Raw genomic sequence first — 21,295 nt, forward strand, 5'->3', positions numbered from 1 at the left:
AATTCTGATGACCGAATCTTGGTAGTGAGAATACAATTCGAGACGTATAGAATGAAACATTTCATTTTATACATTTGAATGTGGTCCCTACATGAAAGCAAGTATTTCTAATTCAGTCCAAAAAACTAGACACAAGATATGATAACTGAAAAAATATGAATACGAAAATACAAGACTCTTCTGACAGAGTATATTTTCAAAACTCAAATCTTGGAGGCGATTGTGAGTCGCTTATTCCGGATCGAGGGGTCGGTAGAGAAATCCTCGGGATAACTTAAGAGGAAGAAGGTAGAAAAGATTTGGCGGTCGAGTGTGTATAATCAAGGGCGAGAGAGAGAGAGAGAGAGAGAGACAGGGGAGGATATACAGGAAGCCGACAAATAACTCGGACTGTTCTCTGCTCTGCAGATCCGGCGTCAAATCCGGTTTCGAGGCGAAATCAAGTGCTCGTAACGCACCCGCTGTTGTGCGAATTCCGCCGTCAGTCGCGTCAGCCAGAGAATCCGACCGAATGAACCCGCGACAAGACTCGCGCGTCGATATTTCGCGGCTGCCCGAACGTCTTTCCAACTACATATAATCCGCGGGCCGTTGCGCCAAATATGGATGCGAATACACGGAATATCGGTTTTCAGATCAGAGCGGTCAGATTTGTGATTTAATTCTCTCGTCGCTGCGTTAGTACTCGGAATGAAACTGCAGCGTTATACGAAACTTGACACGATTTTTCAATTACTTACATTTTCATTTCAGCGATGCGTTGTCAAGGCCGGCAACAAGTTTTGCTTAAGTATGAAGCTTATTCCACTGTCGGCTGACTCGTTCGTCAATCTGTTATCGCTTCGGTCAAATTTGATGAATAACTTGAAACAAATATAAGCCGGGCTTTTCAACCGCCTAAGAAATTAATTAAATAGTCGATTTGGTAAACACAAATTGAATATCAGTAGTCATTTGTGAACTTTACAGATTATTTTGAGCTTTGGGAATTCATCGACCATACCATAGTCGTCGGGGGATTGAAAATTCACCAAGGTTTTGCAATGAAAATGATCGCAGTGTGTTGTATATTCTACATGAAGAAAAAATAAATTATCAACCATAAAGCGATTGCGAGATCAAAATGCATAGTTTTTTTTTCTGTGGAAACCCCATTTTATTTCTTTTTCTTCCGTACTCGAATTCAGAATCCTTTAAAATAATTTCTCTGTTCTAGTCCTGTTTCCTACAATAATTTCAACTCACATCAAAATACATTGTAAATTATATTTGTGCGAATTCGCGATCATACGACGAACAGCGAATCCGTTACAATGATTGACAGCTTTGAAATATTAATAAACGCGAGTCTCACGGATGAATAAATTTATTTTATCACGTCTTGGAAGGCCGGCCGTTTGATTCCACAGACTCCACATCCAGGACCCTGAATCACACCGTGGATATCCTCGTACCGCGGCTCACGAGCGCAAGGCGATTGGGAGAAAAAGCATTCTAATTTCTTTCCGCCTTATCGGAGAGAAAGATTTCACCGACGTTACGGTAGTTCGAATCACCGGGTTCATCCCTCGCGTTAAATTCGTGGCTGAGTGTTGGCCCACTTCTTCCTGAGCCGGAATTTTTGAACCCTTCACGTGTAAATGTTCCCCCTCAACAATTAGTCTGATAATTATTATCCTCTACTCCAGCGGTCTGCGATCATGATCGTTGTTATGACTAATACAATACCCGTACGTGTCCGTGTGATAGATTGTGAGCGTGTAGGTACGAAAATTCCAACCAAAGTCGGCGGAAATGGAATGGCAGATTCAGAGGAAATGCAAAATAAGCATAAGACTGTGTCTTCGCCACCTCAGTGACGCGATGACGCTACCAGAAGATCCATCACACGACTCACGAGAACCTGGCTTCGAAGCACTTTCTGGAGTTCGATCGGCACCCGTCATTTTCATGCAATTCAAATATTACACCGTGCCAATTTCGTATTTCAAATAACGGTGATGTAATAATTGCGGGAGGACAGATTTCGGCGGCCGGGTTATTTGGTGACCCCGTACTGTATACCAAAGATCGTTTCTTGTATCGGCTTGTGTCCTCTGGAACACATTGCCTACCTCAATTCGCGAATCATCTTCCGTAAATGTCTTTAGGCTAAAACTTAGGGAATATTTGGCCAGTAATACTGTTTAATTCTATTCAATAAGCGCAAATTTGATTTAAATATTTTCTATATATTGTTGTATGTTTATATAACACTTTATTTTATTTATATTTCATTTCATTCTATTTTTATTTTATTTTATTTTATTCTATTTTATTTTATTTTATTTTTTGTTTTTTTTTTTTCATAGAGAGCTGTACATGTTCAGCGCATTTGTGTTGGCCTTAGGGGGCACATTGCTCCAGGACATTTTCAATAAACGCTTTTCTCTCTCTCTCTCTCTCTGAATCTCGCCTCAACGAAATCTCCCGTCAATTTTATCGACACTTTTCTCCTGCGTATTCCGACACGGCAATCATTCATTCTCTCTTGAAGACCGAGTTGCCATATTCGCTGCTCCTATATTTTCTAGCAAAGTTCACTGAAATTATGAGCCTCGTTTCGTCCAGGGTCAAATCAGTCACCGATCACTGAGTGAGCTCGACGAGTCTCACGGATTTTTCACAAGGGGATCTTCACTGTTATTTGTCTCCATTCGCGCGACACGTCGCGCTCTGAGATAAATGAAGTCTGTAATTTCTTCATCACCGTCAAATGACTGTTACTCTTCATGGGTAGAACCAAAGGTAATGATGAATGATCAAAGATTGTTGTGAAAATTGACAATTTCGTATGTGCACGTTGATCTCAGGAGGAAAAGAAATATGTAGGAAATATTTGACGATGACATCAGTTAGTGGTTAAAACCGTAAACATCTCGAGCCGCAAAATCGTAATAACTCGTAATAGCGATTATGTCAGTCCTCAGTAGCTTGAAATTGAATAGCAGAACTATTTCGATTAACAAGGTATCATCATTGAACTGCGGTTTTGGGTCACTTGCACGGAGATAAAAAGCAACATATAAAAACCGTCTCGAGTTTGATCAACGAAGCAGCGTGAAGCAGCGACGTTAATTGAAAGTTTAACCTAACTGCGCAAGCCGCTCCCGTTAATTTACTAGACAAAAGTGCTGAACACCTTGACCAATTTTGTCAAAATGAAGATTCTTAATACACTAGCATATATTTTCGCCGTTGGTGAGTTGCCTTATCTATATTAATTCCGGCACAAATAATCCCCTCAAGAAGTCTTAAAATATTAAATGAGCCGGTAAAATTTCGTCGATTCTTATCTTGAGCCCCAAGAATGATTTGCCGGCAGCCTCTCTATTCCAATCAGTTGACAGTCATGTTTTGAATTTGTAGTTTAAGTAAACGCTTATTTCCTTGACAGGATCTGTAACCTCCAGCATGGCTCGAACAGGGGGTAAAATCGATTTGGGTTTCATTCTGCTATGCTTTCGAACTTATATCAAGAATAACGCCGTGGACCCCTTAACTTTTATGGATGAAAGCGTGAGACAAGCCGTGAGAGATAAGTGTGAGAAAAATGGTGGACCCTTCGCCTTCGGTAATGCCTCCGCAGCAGTGCGAGACTTTCAGAACTCTGTAAAGTCAATGGTAAACGAAACAGTGCCAGATGATGTACTGAACCTCTTTCGGCCACTAAACGATCAGAAAGAATTCGCTAAGGTTTGTCACGTGTTCCAAACTGCGAATAACTTCACCGTCGCCCGTCGTCACCGTTGCTCGTGCGGGAACGACCTACTTTGCGCACTCGTATCGTAATGTACTAATTTCCAGCATTTTGAAGGGATCATGCCGCTGATTGTATAGCAAACAAGAGCGAGGCTATAGAAAATTGTACTCGAGTAACTCAGCCTGTCCATGGATCGTCTGACAACAATACCGCCGTTGATAGGATTGGCCTACCGTGGAGTGTCCCGTCAACGTATACTGTGGACTTGGAAAAATGCAGGTGGGTTACATTTGCACATGTATCTATACTGTCAGTTTGTGACCGAACGATATCCAGCATATACTTCGGTAATAATTTAATCGCATAATTGTAGAATATCGTATTATTCGTTAAACAGGCGCATGGATTCAATTCACACCTGCGTTCTCCAGCAGTTTCAAAGTTGCGAGCAGCCAAAGTCTTTCAACCTTCTGAGCGATGTCAGGAATTATTACAAAGAGATAACAGGCTGTAAAAACTTACTGAATGCACATACATCAGCGACTGTAGAGGCCAATGGTGTTGGACGCGATGGCGGTGACAATGTGAAAAGTGATTTCAACAGTAACCAGATTGCAATATAATTGTGTGACCGATTTCTCGGGGCTGCTTGTCCGAATATGGTCAAAGTACGGATAGTGACTACCCAGCGTTTTTTGTCGCTAGATTTTGGTACCGATAGTTAAACTTCACCCAATTACTTCATTATCGATATTCTAATGCATTTGTTTGACGTAAAAACAATAATGTACGTACCAGTTTTCTGTCCAAAAATCGCATTCTGTTCTGTATTTTCGATACTCATATTCATGTCCCATAATAGTACATTACATGACAAGTACGGGAAGTAGGTGATACCTGCACGCACGAGTTACGTGTACTATTTTTGACACAAGTGTGGTAAGTTCGCCATAAGATCTGACAAAAGTGGTATTGGTACACAAAGAAAAGCTGATATAACCTATTGTAACCGATGTTAGTAATCCGAGCATCACCTTCGCTCCTTAGCGCAGCGTTTGTTTCCATCGATTAAAATCCGGTAAATACACAGTGCGCAGCAGTATGTTTTTACAATTCCAGAGATCGCTGTGAAGGTAACATTCATTTAGCGCAAGATGTGTCAAAAAATAACTTCCCTGCATCTTCTTCGATCCTGCGACAAGTTTAACTCACATAAAGATGCGTTGCGACGAAGTCGAATTTATAATACCTCTTTAAAAGGCTTAATCCTTTAGCCGAGCTTGATCACAGTTTAAATTCTCTCGCCGAGTGTCATTTTAGGTACAAACATATATATTTGAGTTATTGACATGTCGGCTGCGATCACGAGGTGGCCAAACGGTCACCGAGTCATTCGTACGGCGCAACTCGCAGAGAATACTGCGAAGTTTCATCGCTTACCATTGCGTCTTAGGAATTACGTTGAAGTGAATCGAAAAGCATTTAGTATGCGAGTGTGGTACCAATGAAAAAATAAGTTCAAACAAATAATCGTGTGCTCATCATTCAGCTTTATCAAACCTTGCCCGACCCCTCTTGTAAATTTTTCTCATGTCGATCGCCGGAAGACCTCGACACCGAACAACAGGACCCGGTGCCGCAATGAACCGCAAGCTAGGTCCGTCCATCCGTGAAACCACGTATAGTTGTTTGAATATGTTCAAATTGTCAGACATATGATCAGCATATCAATGAAGGATGAAGAAATCTCTCACTCTCGACGAAGTGATCATTGCTGTCATCGATATTTGCCCGAACCATTCACGGCAAATCAGGAACGTGAACGGCATGGATTTCGATTTCCAGATGGGCATCATAAGGTTCGTTTCATGGTCTCGTCCGCGTTGCCGGGCTGGCTAATACACACGTGAATCTGAAAGTGAGTGTGAAGAAATCACGGTGCAAATGCCTAAAGTGTGGCGGTGAGATTTTTTTTCGGAGTGAACGGCGCCGGGCGTAAGGCGACGAATTGCGAGGACGAGCGGAGACGCGTCAGGCTCTGGAGTTCCATCGGCACCCGTCATTTTCATGCTATACAAACATCATACCGTGCGAGTTTGGTATTTGAGACGTCTGTAATGCAATGATTGCGAGAGGACGATTTTCGACAGCCGGGTTATTTGGCGACCCCGCGAATCTCGCCCCAACGAAATCTCCCGTCAATTTCATCGACACTCATCTCCCGCGTATTCCGACACGGCAATCATTCATTCGCTTTCGATACACGGACGGCCGTCATTACTGCGCGGGTTTACTCGACCAGCAAAATCCACCGATAGTACGACCCCGATTTCGTCCAAGGTCGAATGCGCCGCCGATCGCGAAGCGAGTCGAACGATTCTGACGGGTTTTTCCTCCCGGTAGCTACGCTGACATTTTTTTCTCCATTAACGTGACAGGCAGCACTCGTTGAAGAGTATACCTGTAGTTACTCTCACGCGCGTTGTTCCAAAAAGTCAAACATTTTAGTTATTTCAAACAAATATGGTAATATTTCACTCGAGACGTGATGGCGTGAATGCTAAAAATGAAAAATGCGTCCTAGAATATTTCTGTCAGTGTTGAATAAGTTGTACGGAAAATCATACGACAGATGTCGTAAAGTTTGGCGAAGGTTATCAAAGAAATGGTCTCTTGATAATTCCTCTCATGAAAGATCGTTAAGGGGGGGGGGTAAGGTTTTCAGCGTAAAAAAAAACCAATTTTTTTGTGAATTTTTTTTAAAAGTATGAATTGAGCAAAATTTAGTCAAACCTTTTGCGCATTATTAGGTATACTTTTAAAAATATTCTGTAATTTTTTCATGCGGAAATATTCAAAAACAAGCCGGTGACAGAACTTGCCCCAGAACGTCTCAGAAAAAGAACAATTTGCGGTCTTCACTATGTCTCGGTCGGAAGTTATCTGATACCAAAAACCATTGGAATTTAGTCAAAGTATCATCAAATTCTCCCGCCAACGTTCTTTGATTATTTTTTTTTTTCAATCAAAAATTTTTGGCGGCCATCTGAAGTGTAAACTGCTATTTTTCACGAAAAATCCCGCCATTTCGTGGGTGGGAAACACCCTTAATGTGAAAAAAAAAATTTCAACCACACGTTGGGGGGAGGTATTTTATATGTGGAAAATGGGTACCATGTTTGAAATGAATCGGTCAAGTAGTTTTCAGATGGCAGTGAACACGGACTTTGGAAAAGGAGTTTTGAGAGAAAATCACAAGCGCACGATCGAACGTCCAACGACAAACTGACGCACGTCTCTCGTTTTAAAATATTGTGCAGTGTATAGTATGTATAGACAAGAATAAAATATGTCTTTATGGCTTTACTTACCTGTCTTTACTGAATAAAATATTCTCGAAACAGAATAATGGACCAGAACGATAAAAGTAAATAACCTGTATACCTGCTGTCAGAGCTAAAGTGTTGAAGGGCGGGAGAATAACTAGACAATAACTTCAAGAGTTTTGCTCAGATCGACTTAAAATTTTGGGAATATATTTTTGAAATGTTTATAAATAAGATAAGCTAAAAAAAAATTCCATTTTTCGTAACTGCAAAACCGTACCCCCCCCCCTTAAGCCTCAAACTTCACCATCCCAGCTATCACCCCCCAGCTGATACGCGGGTATGGACCTCGCGACTTATCAATCTTGACTCACTTGCTTCTTGGAATTTGAACCGTGACGTCGATATTTTTGGTGATCCAAAAAAATTTCCATGATCAATGTACACTGTCAATCACAAAATTGTGTTGAAATATTTATCAACTCTGGCAACTTTGGATCTGCGGATTGTGGACTGACAATTGATTAAAAGACGCAGAATAGTGAAAATAAAGGAGATAAGCTCAGTCCAGTATTTTGTCGTCACTCCCTCGAAAACGATTGCATTTAGAAGTAAAAATGAAAATTACCACCATGAGATATGCGAGATACTGATTTTGTCGAATAATAATACACTATGTAACAAGGGAATAAAGTCGAGTTTTTTTCCTGGGTTGATTATGGGACTTTATTTCCGACTCAATTTTTGCCGCAATATTAGTTTGAAAATTGGGACTTTTGAAATCGGTACATATTTCCCGCAAATCCGTCTTACAAGGGGAGTGTCAAACTTGGGAATCACAGATTTCCATCACTTTTATATATATTGTAGGGCAGGGTCCCCTCAATAAATATATAAAGCGGCAAGACGCCATTCGTTTTTATTATTGAGAAATTTCAACTCAAAGTTCTATACCCAATAAACATTGCTGGTAAATAAATCGTAAGAAATTCGTCGAAAAATAACGTTGTATATAGTTGAATAATCGTTCAGCACATACGTTTTTTCTCGTGAAAAATGTCCGCCCTGATATAGGTTTTTTCTACTGCGCTCATCAACGTTTTCTGTTAGTGATTATGATCCGGATATTCCACGGTTGAAGTAAACGTCGAAATTACGGTTTTCAGAAACGTAATGAAACAAGTATGAAAGAACGCAATTTAAATGTTAACGTAGACGTTTAATATATACCTGTTATAGCCACCATTTTTCGTGGTTCAAACACGTTTAATAAGCGTGTTCATTGGAAAATTTTTTTCATAATAATACACGTACTTAATGTGTGTTGATTTAACGTAAAAACGATATCCGTAAACAATTATTATACGTTTAATTGAATACACTTAATCGAATATCACGCGGTTCCGATAAACGTGTAACAACCAACTTGAGAATATGTTTTCGGTATAATTTTTCATGTACTATATTAATACACAAGCTGTTAAAAGCTTCTTGTATGGTCAATATGGACTTATCTCAGGGGTTAGATGATACAGCAACGCTCACATTCTTAGCTATTTCAGTAATGGTAACTTGCACCAATTAAATGATATTAATTATTTTACATCCACACCTATGTATTCTTATGAGAAATACAGGACAACTAAATGAGATAAAGCACACACCTTTGCGAAACATGATATATATTTATTATAAGGTACTTTCATCCAAGGCAACAATGACAATAGTTACATTGCACACGTATCGAAATATCCGCTTTAACAATGTATCCGAAACATAACAGTAGTTTTTTATATACCAGTTTGTCTGTATCGTTGATGCGGACATTTTATTATGCCAACGATGTAACTGTGTGAATGTTGACTGGGATGTATAAATAAACATACAGTCTTTTACATATACGCATACCTCAATTGTACAGATGTACTCACAAGAGTATAGAAGTATAGCAAATAGTAAAATTAAGTGAACATGAACAAACAAAAACTTATATCCGATACAAGAGGTTTGATAACAAATAAAACATGAAACAAAATAATCATACAATGATTATACCCTAACGAGGAAAATTGTTAACTTTCATCTCGGGACTAGGTAAAAAATCACAATCCTGACAAAGTAAAATAATAAAAAGTATTGGCACATTATTTCAAAAAAGAACACAGACGCTATAGAAAGCGTTGTCTAGGTACGCAGTACGCATAAGTTTTAATTATTATTCGACCGCAGCTGGAGCATTCACTTCCTCGATATCACTGCTAATCCGTCAAATACCTGAAAATACATAGTATTTAACACCTGTATTCTAGGTAGAATAATCTTTATGTGCCATTTCAACGTTCTCTCAACGTGTCTTGACAGGTCTATTATATATCATTTCAACCACTGTGTGTTTATTGGGAAAAGATGCAGCCACTAAATGATCGTTCATTCGTACATGATACGTATGTGTTAGCGATCTATTTCACTGGATAACCTTATAAAAGAAAAACGATGCCTGCACAAGTAAGAATGAAGCTAACAATAAATATCTGCGGCTTCTATTTGCAATCAGTATATATTCCATACCATAGACATGCTTCTTATAGCATTATCTACAAGCAATTCTATTGTGCCGACATCCTTTCGGCGACGTTCAAAAGCAAGTACGACGCAATCACAAAGTATTTGTTTCTTCTTTTTATTGTCAGGTTATTTACGCCTGTATTGTCATTTTCGTCTGTATTGAATCATCGTGATAAATTTTTCCAAATAGAAAATACATTTGTACTTACCAGCTTATGAAGGCTCACATAAACACGGACGTGCACTGACCTCGGAAGTTGGTCAAATTAGACTGATTCACTGATCGCGTGAGCTGAGAGCCTTCGCGAACGGTGGGGGGGGGGCATTCTGACGCGTCGTCCTCGGCTCTCAGCGTGCAGGAACCGTACGAGTTACAACACGCTGACCTAGCGAGCCAATCAGAGGCAGAAGAAGAGGCGCGAGTATTTCACGCTCGGACATTCTCGATTCTTCGCGACCGCTTGTCGTTTGATACATGCGCTCATTATACGTATATGTAACATCCATGGTACACGAGCTTCATCTACGGCCACTCGCTTTCCTAGCATGGGTTATTCCAATATATACATTATGGTATAGGAAAACGTATGTTTTACAATTAATAAAGACGCCGCGAAGGGATGCACTTATATGCTCAACTACGTAATTTCTTGGTGACCTTTGTAAAAAAATCTGTTCATCGATTTTTCAACTTTTTTTCCTATGTTAGGGAATTAACAATAACACAAGGAAAAGAATTTGAAAAAATGGAGGTAACATATTGTTCTACTTTACAATATTACGTAGAATAAAATTATCACTTCTAGTGTTATGTCACCTGAATTTTTTCATATTTTTGATGATACTTACTAGTTTATCGAATGAAAAAAAAGATTGGAAATCGAATGACCAGTTGTTTACAAAATTTAAGGTAATCAGAAAAACGTGCTGAGGAGGATAACAAAACGTTGAATTTTAGTCACTGCTAACATGAGAAAAACTTGAATATAATGATTATAGTTCCAAATTCAAACATCGCAATATGTAAGTAAATGATGTAAAAGTTGATTCCTGCCCTCACTATGTTGAAAAGGGTAGTATTCTTGGATATGAAGGTCAGAAAGGTACGAAACAAATCTTGTTTACGTTTCGGCCCGAGTAGGTATATAATTCTGTGTATCGATATGACAAGTCTATGTACGACGTAATTTTCACGTATTACATGTGATCAGTAGATCAAAAGTGTATTGACTTAATTATTAAACAATTAATGAGAACATATTGGCAAGGTATGGTAACTATACGAAACGTTAAACTTGTGTTACTGGTGAAGGAATAAAATATGTATATTAGCTGTTCATGAGACTAGAAATATAATGGATTTTACCACACGTTTATACTACGGATCTCGCTTACCACAATAAAACGTTGATGATGGAACGCAGAAATTTTGTATTTTAATACCTACAAATATACCGATTTTTAACGAATTTAAATTGACAATTGAGCTAGTAAACAAAACGTTGATTATTAGTCTAGAAACCGTTGTTTAAATGTTGTAGAAAAGCAGTGAATTAAACGTTAAACTTGTGTTACCGGTGAAGGAATAAAACATGTATATTAACTGTTCATAAGACTAGAAATATAAACGGTTTTACCACACGTTTATACTACGAATCTCGCTTACCACAACAAAACGTTGACGATGAAACGTAGAAAATTTGTATTTTAATATCTATAAATATACCGGTTTTTAACGAATTTAAATTAGCAATTGAACTAGTAAACAAAACGTTGATTATTAGTCTAGAAACCGTTGTTTAAATGTACGTGTAATGAAAATCGTATAATATTTGTGGAGAGACAACGATTAATATTTTACTGAAAAATTACCGTATATCGAACACGGTAATATTTTCTACCTATACCATAATTATACGACCTTAACGTTTCTTCAACCACATTTTAACCGGCTCATGTTTACTGGGTATGTAACTTAAGTAGAAGGAACCTTTTTACCGGTTGCAGCAATAGTTCCGTGACGTAGCGGTAACGCTCTTGCTTACTGAGGGACCGAACGGCTGTTCAAGTTCCGTTAGAGGTACTTTTTTTGTTTTTTTTGTAAATTATTTAATAGAAAAATAAATAATTAATAATTAATATTCCTATAAATTATTTTTTTATTTTTAAGTTAGGAAAAAATACAAAAAATGATAAACATAGGATTTGTAATAATTATAATAACAAAGTAATCAATATTATCAAAAATAAAGTCGCTCAGTAAGCAAGAGCGTTACCGCTACGCCACGGAACTATTGCTGCAACCGGTAAAAAGGTTCCTTCTACTTAAGTTACATATAGAACTTTGAGTTGAAATTTCTCAATAATAAAAACGAATGGCGTCTTGCCGCTTTATATATTTATTGAGGGGACCCTGCCCTACAATATATATAAAAGTGATGGAAATCTGTGATTCCCAAGTTTGACACTCTCCTTGTTAGGGAGAAACATACCACTTTCATCGCGCTTTTGAGGTTGAATAAGTTAATTCTGCGGTCGAGTAGAGCATAAAGTAAATAATCTACTTTTCATCGACTGAACCCGAAATACATTTCCTACTCGAATTGTACATCAATGCAAAGGCTACCATTCAAGGGCAATACTGAGGCCGTGAGTTCCTATATCGCAGGATTCTCCAGTCGTGGAGATTTAAAAAGCTTACCAAGCTTTATACGACGATTATCTCATTGACACTTTATCATTGATGTGAACTGATGAAGAAATTATGAAAACATGAATTTATCGCAGAGAAAATCTCAAATGTCAGCCCGAAGTGCGTTGCAATACCTTTCGCTACACAGTGGTGTTTATTACATGAATGAAACCGGAAACGAACATTGAAGACCGTAAGGAAAACAAACATTATTCAGAACTTGACCCAGGAAAGCATTTAAAATCAATCATCCAAGTTTCTGCTCAGCATCGTAAGTCTCAGAGTGACAATTCATACCTCGATCGAAGAACACAAGTACATGCATTTCACGTGAAATGTTGTGGAGTAACACGATTCTGCGTCTCTGTGATTTGCAATCCATAAGTCTGACATTTCGTAAAACTCGCACCGTCGACACTAACTGCATATTTTACGTATAGTTTATGCGTAGCGATATGACAGAAAACGTTTTAATTCGAATGTACGAGAAAGAACTTTGGCGACATCGGGTGATGTTGCCGGAGATCAAACGAACATTGACTTGGCTGTTAATCCGATGCCCTGTACTTTGATAATAGCACAGGTCAAAGCTGTATCTTCGTTGAAACTGCTAGCCGTCAGGTTCGGATATCTTGACCTCTGTGTGGATTATACGATTAGCGCGTATGTATAAAAGCGGGATAGTCTTCAATTCAAAGTTCGTTATTGACTACAGTTCGACCACAGAAGAAGTTGGTCTCGGTTATTAAGATTCGTAACGACGTGAGTTTCAGTACTGAATTCGTGAGGCGTAGTCAAGAGTCTTACTTCTGGTTGTCACAATGAAGATTTTCGTTGCATTTTTATTCGTTCACCTGATTGCTGGTAAGCCAACTTGTGAAACTATACGGCAAGACAAGCAGACTTGAACTCGATCGAATTTAGCCTCAACTTCGACGTATAACTGTGCGATATAGTTTTGAGCATCTCAGAATCAAGTGACTGACGGTTCTAGCATCTCATCTATTGAATACTATTCAAGTTTAAGTTATCAACATTCGTGATTTTTTACTAGCTAGTAAAATAAGCCGTTCCAATATTTGGTTGTTGTTTCACCTTCACCTGTGATTCACTTTCATTTCGTAGACCATGTTTTGCTTTCGTTTCTATACGCTTTCACTCTGTTACAGGAATCTTATGTTCCGAGGCTACTAAACCAAAAAATGCACTACATCCAGAGGTTCTTGTGGAATCGTACATCAACATGCTGAGAGCCCTTCGTTTATACCGTTTGGATGATCTCGGTGAGGCCGTCAAGCAAGCCGTAATCGACAAGTGCAAGAAGAATGGTGGACCAAAGGCATTCGACGATGCGAAGGAAAGCCTGCTGAGCCTGCAAAATTCGATAGATTCCCTGATCAACGACACTGCGAATCAGGTTCTGCTTGTCGGCTCAGAATCATGGAACGCGCAGGAACAGATACCGAGACTTTGTGACACGTATATGACTGTCTTGAACCAGACGAAGCCAGCTCTAAATTCAGTCAGACCTTGTCTGGACGAAGCGGAACGCGCGTCTGCCAACAACGCGTACAACATGATATTTGTAGGTGGGGATTTCTTCTGCAGGAACAACGGAAGTAACCTTATTTGTAAGTTCATTTAATACACATATCGTATGCATGGATCTTTTTTGTGGAGATTGAAATGTCCTCACAAACATATGCACGTAGTTATGAACCTAAACTGCTCGCTATGGAGTGTACTAATCTAGCAATAAACCGACTCTACTTTCGTCTTGGAAACCGAAAAATGTAAAAGTGTGCATGAAAAATACCACTTCTTGGTTGGTTCCAAAGCTACGGCTCCGTGAAATTCATTCGCGTGGATGCAGAATCATTCTTGAAGGTACGCCACCAAAGGTTCAAATATAAAAATTGAGAAGGCGAAAAGCGATTATGCAAATCCAACAGGTTTCAACGTTTTCGAATTATTTAACTTGTTGTAAATTTGTATAACGTTGTCTTTTTTTGTCCAAGCATTTTACACGGCTCGTGGATTTGAGTGTATCGCTAACCTTCCTCGGAGAAAATGTTCGGTAGAAATGCCGCCCCGCGATATTCCCGTCCTCACCGACGGCGTGCGGATTGCTGGTGTTCCATGGTTTTACGAACCATCCCACCCAAGCCTGCGCGAATGCAGGTAAGTGAAAGATCAGAAAATTGTTGCCGTTATATTATACTCCAGCAGCATATGCTGCAGTGAAAGTTTTGCTCAACATTGACTGGTCATTATCATAAATCGACCTACAGGACTCTGCGGACAATCAAAATCTGCACGGCCGAAAGATTGAGTGGATGCGCACAACCGGAACCTGCCAATTTGATGAATTCTGTATTTGATACTACTGAAAAAGCAGGAGGCTGTGAAATCAAACTCAATGCCGAAGCATCCTCTGCGGCCTGAGGATGAGATGACTGCAAAGGCTGTAGGAGGAAGGTGGGACCTTCCCCATTCCGCAAGATTTTCAATGTAGATTTAGTGCAGTATGCAGAACACGTGAAGTGATATTTTGATCGATGGGCTTGGAATCTTGTGGAATACTTTATTAATACATATATAAATATATATATAGGATAGGACCTCAACGGATAATGTATGATAAATATCAATTATTTTCTGACGATCGATATTCGCCATGAATCTTACCCTGAAACATCCCTCGATCATTTTGAGACGAAGAGTAGGCTGCGCCTTACGACCAAGAAAGCAGGAATAACCCAGATGAGAAGCAGTGAGTTAAAACCGACGTGACGTGTCTCTTCGACGGAATTTCGTCATTTGAATTCCTTGGTATAGTTTATGACGTAAAGTTCACATCTCTTATTGAAAAACGATCCGTTAATTGAGAGGCCATAAAACGGATGGGGCTGGCTCTGAATTCTAGAGCTAATTTTCCATTTCATGTTGAGTCGAATGTCAATTAAAATCAGCATGATACAGTGAATAGGTATTAAACATAAGAAAATTTTTCAAGCAGCGAACAATTTATTATGAAAATCGAGGAAAAAGTATCTGTGAGAAAATCGCTGAAAGCCTCAACGTCGACTACAGTTTGCATGAAATGCACCAGATGCGAATCGCCTGACGTGAATATCTTGCGCTTTTCGAAGCTGGAAAGAATTCTCCGCACGTCCAGTCGCAGATTTACCTTCGGAATCTGAGCCGGCTGAACGGCCCAACTTCTAGTTCTCAACCCTGGTAAGACGATCCACGCAGACTTGCTATTGATACCCGCCTTTTGCCGCCTTTTTTGTATTCCTTGGCAAATATCGAAAACTCGCAAATCACGAACAGGTCGATTTTTTACACCCTCGATGAAGCCTCGGGTCAATATTATATACTATACATAGGTATATTCGCTGTCTTGCAGACCGATGCGTGATATAGGAAGAGAGAAAAAATAAAAAAGAAACCGTGTAAAACATCGTAGGTACAGACAAGTATGCGTACATCGCGTGCCAATCGGAGTGCAGCGGAGAAATGAATCGTGTGAAACAAACGACCAAACGAGACACGTTTCTTATAAGCGTGTGTATTCGTGTTTGGTAAAAGTTTCGATATAAATAGTTTAAGTCTTATCAAAGAGTAGCTTTAAATTCTGATGACCGAATCTTGGTAGTGAGAATACAATTCGAGACGTATAGAATGAAACATTTCGTTTCATACATTTGAATATGGTCCCTACATGAAAGCAAGTATTTCGAATTCAGTCCAAAAAACTAGACACAAGATATGACAACTGAAAAAATATGAATACGAAAATACTAGACTCTTCTAACAGAGTATAATTTCAAAACCGCAATCTTGGAGGCGATTGTGAGTCGCTCATTCCGGATCGAGGGGTCGGTAAAGAAATTCCCAGGGTAACTTGAGAGAAAAAAGGTAGAAAATATTCGGCGGCCGAGCGAGTATCATCGAGGGGGAGAGATGGATAGATAGATGGATCGAGTTTATTATGCCATGACCCGCTTGGGCTTTAAGGCAAACAAAAAGGCGATCAGTGGAGGAACTTCAAAGATCGATGCAGGTAATTTTGATACATAGGTAGAGACATAGAATACGAGAACCGGATTGTACAATAGATCCAGTGATAGTAGTATAACATAACAAAAGTATAACACAATAAAAAGGATATATTACTGACCACCGGACCAGAAAGATGAAGTAAATAAATAGCTAACTAATAATAGATATACAGACTAGAGTTCGTAATCGTTGAAAATGATGAATGGTTTATAGTTTAAAGAACCGACGGTAGGAATAAAATAACAGTGCACAATTAGACAGATACAGGATAAGAATAGGTAGTACAAGAAAATATATAAAATAAATTAAGAGTAGTAATAAAATTGAGAATAACAATGAGAATGAACGTAAAATATAATAAAACGGAAATAGAAATACATTGAGAAGTAGTAGAGAGAGAGAGAGAGAGAGACGGTGGAGAATATACCGGAAGCCGACAAATAACTCGGACTGTCCTCTGCTCTGCAGATGCGTCGGCAAATCCGGTTTCGAGGCGAAATCAAGTGCTCGTAACGCACCCGCTGTTGTGCGAATTCCGCCGTCAGTCGCGTCAGCCAGAGAATCCGACCGAATGAACCCGCGACAAGACTCGCGCGTCGATATTTTGCGGCTGCCCGAACGTCTTTCCAACTACATATAATCCGCGGGCTGTTGCGCCAAATATGGATGCGAATACACGGAATATCGGTGTTCAGATCAGAGCGGTCAGGTTTGTGATTTAATGCTCTCGTCGCAGCGTTGTTACACGGAATAAAACTGCAGCGTAATACGAAATTTGACACGATTTTTCAATTACTTGCATTTTTATTTCAGCGATGCGTTGTCAAGGCCGGCAACAAGTTTTGCTTAAGTATGAAGCTTATTCCACTGTCGGCTGACTCGTTCGTCAATCTGTTATCGCTTCGGTCAAATTTGATGAATAACTTGAAACAAATATAAGCCGGGCTTTTCAACCGCCTAGGAAATTAATTAAATAGTCGATTTGGTAAACACAAATTGAATATCAGTAGTCATTTGTGAACTTTACAGATTATTTTGAGCTTTGGGAATTCATCGACCATACCATAGTCGTCGGGGGATTGAAAATTCACCAAGGTTTTGCAATGAAAATGATCGCAGTGTGTTGTATATTCTACATGAAGAAAAAATAAATTGTCAACCATAAAGCGATTGCGAGATCAAAATGCATAGTTTTTTTTTCTGTGGAAACCCCATTTTATTTCTTTTTCTTCCGTACTCGAATTCAGCATCCTTTAAAATGATTTCTCTGTTCTAGTCCTGTTTCCTACAATAATTTCAACTCACATCAAAATACACTGTAAATTATATTTGTGCGAATTCGCGATCATACGACGAACAGCGAATCCGTTACAATGATTGACAGCTTTGAAATATTAATGAACGTGAGTCTCACGGAAAAATAAATTTATTTTATCACGTCTTGGGAGGCCGGCCGTTTCATTCCACAGACTCCACATCCAGGACCCTGAATCACACCGTGGATATCCTCGTACCGCGGCTCACGAGCGCAAGGCGATTGGGAGAAAAAGCATTCTAATTTCTTTCCGCCTTATCGGAGAGAAAGATTTCACCGACGTTACGGTAGTTCGAATCACCGGGTTCATCTCTCGCGTTAAATTCGTGGCTGAGTGTTGGCCCACTTCTTCCTGAACCGGAATTTTTGAACCCTTCACGTGTGAATGTTCCCCCTCAACAATTAGTCTGATAATTATTATCCTCTACTCCAGCGGTCTGCGATCATGATCGTTGTTATGACTAATACTATACCCGTACGTGCCCGTGTGATAGATTGTAAGCGTGTAGGTACGAAAATTTCAACCAAAGTTGGCGGAAATGGAATGGCAGATTCAGAGGAAACGCAAAATAAGCATAAGAATGTGTCTTCGCCACCTCAGTGACGCGATGACGCCACCAGAAGATCCATCACAGGACTCACGAGAACCTGGCTTCTAAGCACTTGCAGATCCATAGAAATGTTAGAGGATATTCAATACTTATTGTAAGTAGAAGTGAGGCCTGGAGATTTCTTTGTAATGAATTGCGAGGGTGAGTGAACTCGTAACAGGTTCTGGAGTTCCATCGGCACCCGTCATTTTCATGCAATACAAACATCATACCGTGCGAGTTTGGTATTTGAGACGTCTGTAATGCAATGATTGCGAGAGGACGATTTTCGACAGCCGGGTTATTCGGCGACCCCGCGAATCTCGCCCCAACGAAATCTCCCGTCAATTTCATCGACACTCATCTCCCGCGTATTCCGACACGGCAATCATTCATTCGCTTTCGATACACGGACGGCCGTCATTACTGCGCGGGTTTACTCGACCAGCAAAATCCACCGATAGTACGACCCCGATTTCGTCCAAGGTCGAATGCGCCGCCGATCGCGCAGCGAGTCGAACGATTCGGACGGGTTTTTCCTCCCGGCAGCTACGCTGACATTTTTTTCTCCATTAACGTGACAGGCAGCACTCGTTGAAAAGTATATCTGTAGTTACTCTTACGCGCGTTGTTCCAGAAAGTCAAACATTTTAGTTATTTCAAACAAATATGGTAATATTTCACTCGAGACGTGATCGCGTGAATGCTAAAACTGAAAAATGCGTACTAGAATATTTCTGTCAATGTTGAATAAGTTGTACGGAAAATCATACGACAGATGTCGTAAAGTTTGGCGAAGGTTATAAAAGAAATGGTCTCTTGATAATTCCTCTCATGAAAGATTGTTAAGCCGGGGGGGGGGGGGGGGGGGGGGGGGGGTAAGGTTTTCAGCGTAAAAAAAACCAATTTTTTTGTGAATTTTTTTTAAAAGTATGGATTGAGCAAAATTTAGTCAAACCTTTTGTGCACTATTGAGTATACTTTTAAAAATATTCTGTAATTTTTTCATGCGGAAATATTGAAAAACAAGCCGGTGACAGAGCTTGCCCCAGAACGTCTCAGAAAAAAAACAATTTGCGGTCTTCACTATGTTTCGGTCTGAAGTTATCTGATATCAAAAACCATTAGAATTTAGTCAAAGTATCATCAAATCCTCCCGCCAACGTTCTTCGATTATTTTTTTTTTTTATTCATAAATATTTGGCGGCCATCTGAAGTGAAACCTGCTACTTTTTACTAAAAATTCCGCCATTTTGTGAGTGGAAAACCCCGTTAATGCGAAAAAAAAATTTTCACTACACGTTGGGGGGAGGTATTTTATATAAATGAAATGTGTACCAAGTTTGAAATGAATCGGTCAAGTAGTTTTCAAATGGCAGTGAACACGGACTTTGAAAAAGTAGTTTTGAGAGAAAATCACAAGCGCACGATCGAACGCACAACGACAAACTGACGATCGTCTCTCGTTTTAAAATATTGTTCAGTGTATAATATATACATACAAGAATAAAATATGTCTTTATGGCTTTACTTACCTGTCTTTACTGAATAAAATATTTAGTCGATTTTTCAAAAGTGCAAAACCGTACCCCCCCCCCCAAGCCTAAGACTTCACCATCCCAGCTATCACCCCCCAACTGATACGCGGGTATTAACCTCGCGACTTATCAATCTTGACTCACTTGCTTCTTGGAATTTGAACCGTAACGTCGATATTTGTGGGGATCCAAAAAAATTTCCATGATCAATGTACACTGTCGATCACAAAATTGTGTTGAAATATTTGTCAACTCTGGCAACTTTGCATCTGCAGATTGTGGACTGACAATTGATTAAAAGACGTAGAATAGTGAAAATAAAGGAGATAAGCTCAGTCCAGAATTTTGTCGTCACTCCCTCGAAAACGATTGCATTTAGAAGTGAAAATGAAAATTACCACCATGAGATATGCGAGATACTGATTTTGTCGAATAATAATACACTATGTAACAAGGGAATAAAGTCGAGTTTTTTTCCTGGGTTGAATATGGGACTTTATTTCCGACTCAATTTTTGCCGCAATATTTGTTTGAAAATTGGGACTTTTGAATTCTGTACATATTTCCCGCAAATCCGTCTTAGGGAGAAACATACCACTTTCATCGCGCTTTTGAGGTCAAATAAGTTAATTCTATGGTTAAGTCAAGCATAAAGTTAGTAATCTACTTTTTATCGACTGAACCGGAAGTACATTTTCTACTCGAATTGTACATCAATGAATAGGCTACCATTCAAGGACAATACTAAGGCCGTGAGTTCTTACATCGCAGGATTTTCCAGTCGTGGAAATTTAAAAAGCTTACCAAACTTTATACGACGATCATCTCATTGACACTTCATCATTGATGTGAACTGATGAAAAAATTATCAAAACATGAACTCATCGCAGAGAAAATCTCAAATGTCAGCCCGAAGTGCGCTGCAATATCTTTCGCTACGCAGTGGTGTTTGTCACATGAATGAAAGCGGAAACGAACATTGAAGACCGTGAGGAAAACAAACATCATTCAGAACTTGACCCAGGAAAACATTTAAAATCAATCATCCAACTTTCTGCTCAGCATCGTAAGTCTCAGAGTGACAATTCATACCTCGATCGAAGAACACAAGTACATGCATTTCCCGTGGAATGTTGTGGAGTAACACGATTCTGCGTCTCTGTGATTGGCAATCCATAAGTCTGACATTTCGTAAAACACGCACCGCCGACACTAACTGCATATTTTACGTATAGTTTACGTGTAGCGATAAGGCAGAAAACGTTTTAATTCGAATGTACGAGAAAGAACTTTGGCCACATCGGATGATGCTGCCGGAGATCAAACGAACATTGACTTGGCTGTTAATCCGATGCCCTGTACTTTGATAATAGCACAGGTCAAAGCTGTATCTTCGTTGAAACTGCTAGCCGTCAGGTTTGGATATCTTGACCTCTGTGTGGATTATACGATTAGCGTG

The 21,295-nt window shown here is 39.5% G+C and overlaps 2 protein-coding genes and 1 long non-coding RNA gene across 10 annotated transcripts in view; 1 reads left to right on the top strand and 2 right to left on the bottom strand.

The window, feature by feature from the left end:
• The window catches only part of LOC124217630 (pleckstrin homology domain-containing family G member 5), a 168,235-nt gene that overhangs the window by 68,763 nt on the left and 78,177 nt on the right, over positions 1-21,295 (bottom strand). The gene's annotated exons all lie outside the window — the stretch shown is intronic.
• On the bottom strand, positions 8,734-11,593 carry LOC124217636 (uncharacterized). The gene is made up of 2 exons (XR_006882873.2): positions 9,843-11,593; positions 8,734-9,342 (listed from the first exon to the last, which is right to left on the bottom strand). It is a non-coding gene; the product is annotated as an uncharacterized lncRNA (long non-coding RNA).
• On the top strand, positions 13,016-14,994 carry LOC138190292 (uncharacterized). Its single transcript, XM_046623521.1, has 4 exons — positions 13,016-13,189; positions 13,495-13,956; positions 14,344-14,506; positions 14,617-14,994. The coding sequence occupies exons 1-4, from the start codon at positions 13,147-13,149 to the stop codon at positions 14,768-14,770; spliced, it is 822 nt and encodes a 273-aa protein (XP_046479477.1). The 5' UTR covers positions 13,016-13,146; the 3' UTR covers positions 14,771-14,994.

The sequence above is a fragment of the Neodiprion pinetum genome, chromosome 4 (assembly GCF_021155775.2).
Source record: "Neodiprion pinetum isolate iyNeoPine1 chromosome 4, iyNeoPine1.2, whole genome shotgun sequence".
NCBI lineage: Eukaryota > Metazoa > Arthropoda > Insecta > Hymenoptera > Diprionidae > Neodiprion > Neodiprion pinetum.

Excerpts from the sequence above, each read along its gene's own strand:
- LOC138190292 (XM_046623521.1), top strand. The coding sequence starts at position 13,147 with ATGAAGATTTTCGTTGCATTTTTATTCGTTCACCTGATTGCTG. Across the intron at positions 13,957-14,343 it reads CAACGGAAGTAACCTTATTT|CATTTTACACGGCTCGTGGA; the intron begins GTAAGTTCATTT and ends TTTTTGTCCAAG. Across the intron at positions 14,507-14,616 it reads CCAAGCCTGCGCGAATGCAG|GACTCTGCGGACAATCAAAA; the intron begins GTAAGTGAAAGA and ends ATCGACCTACAG.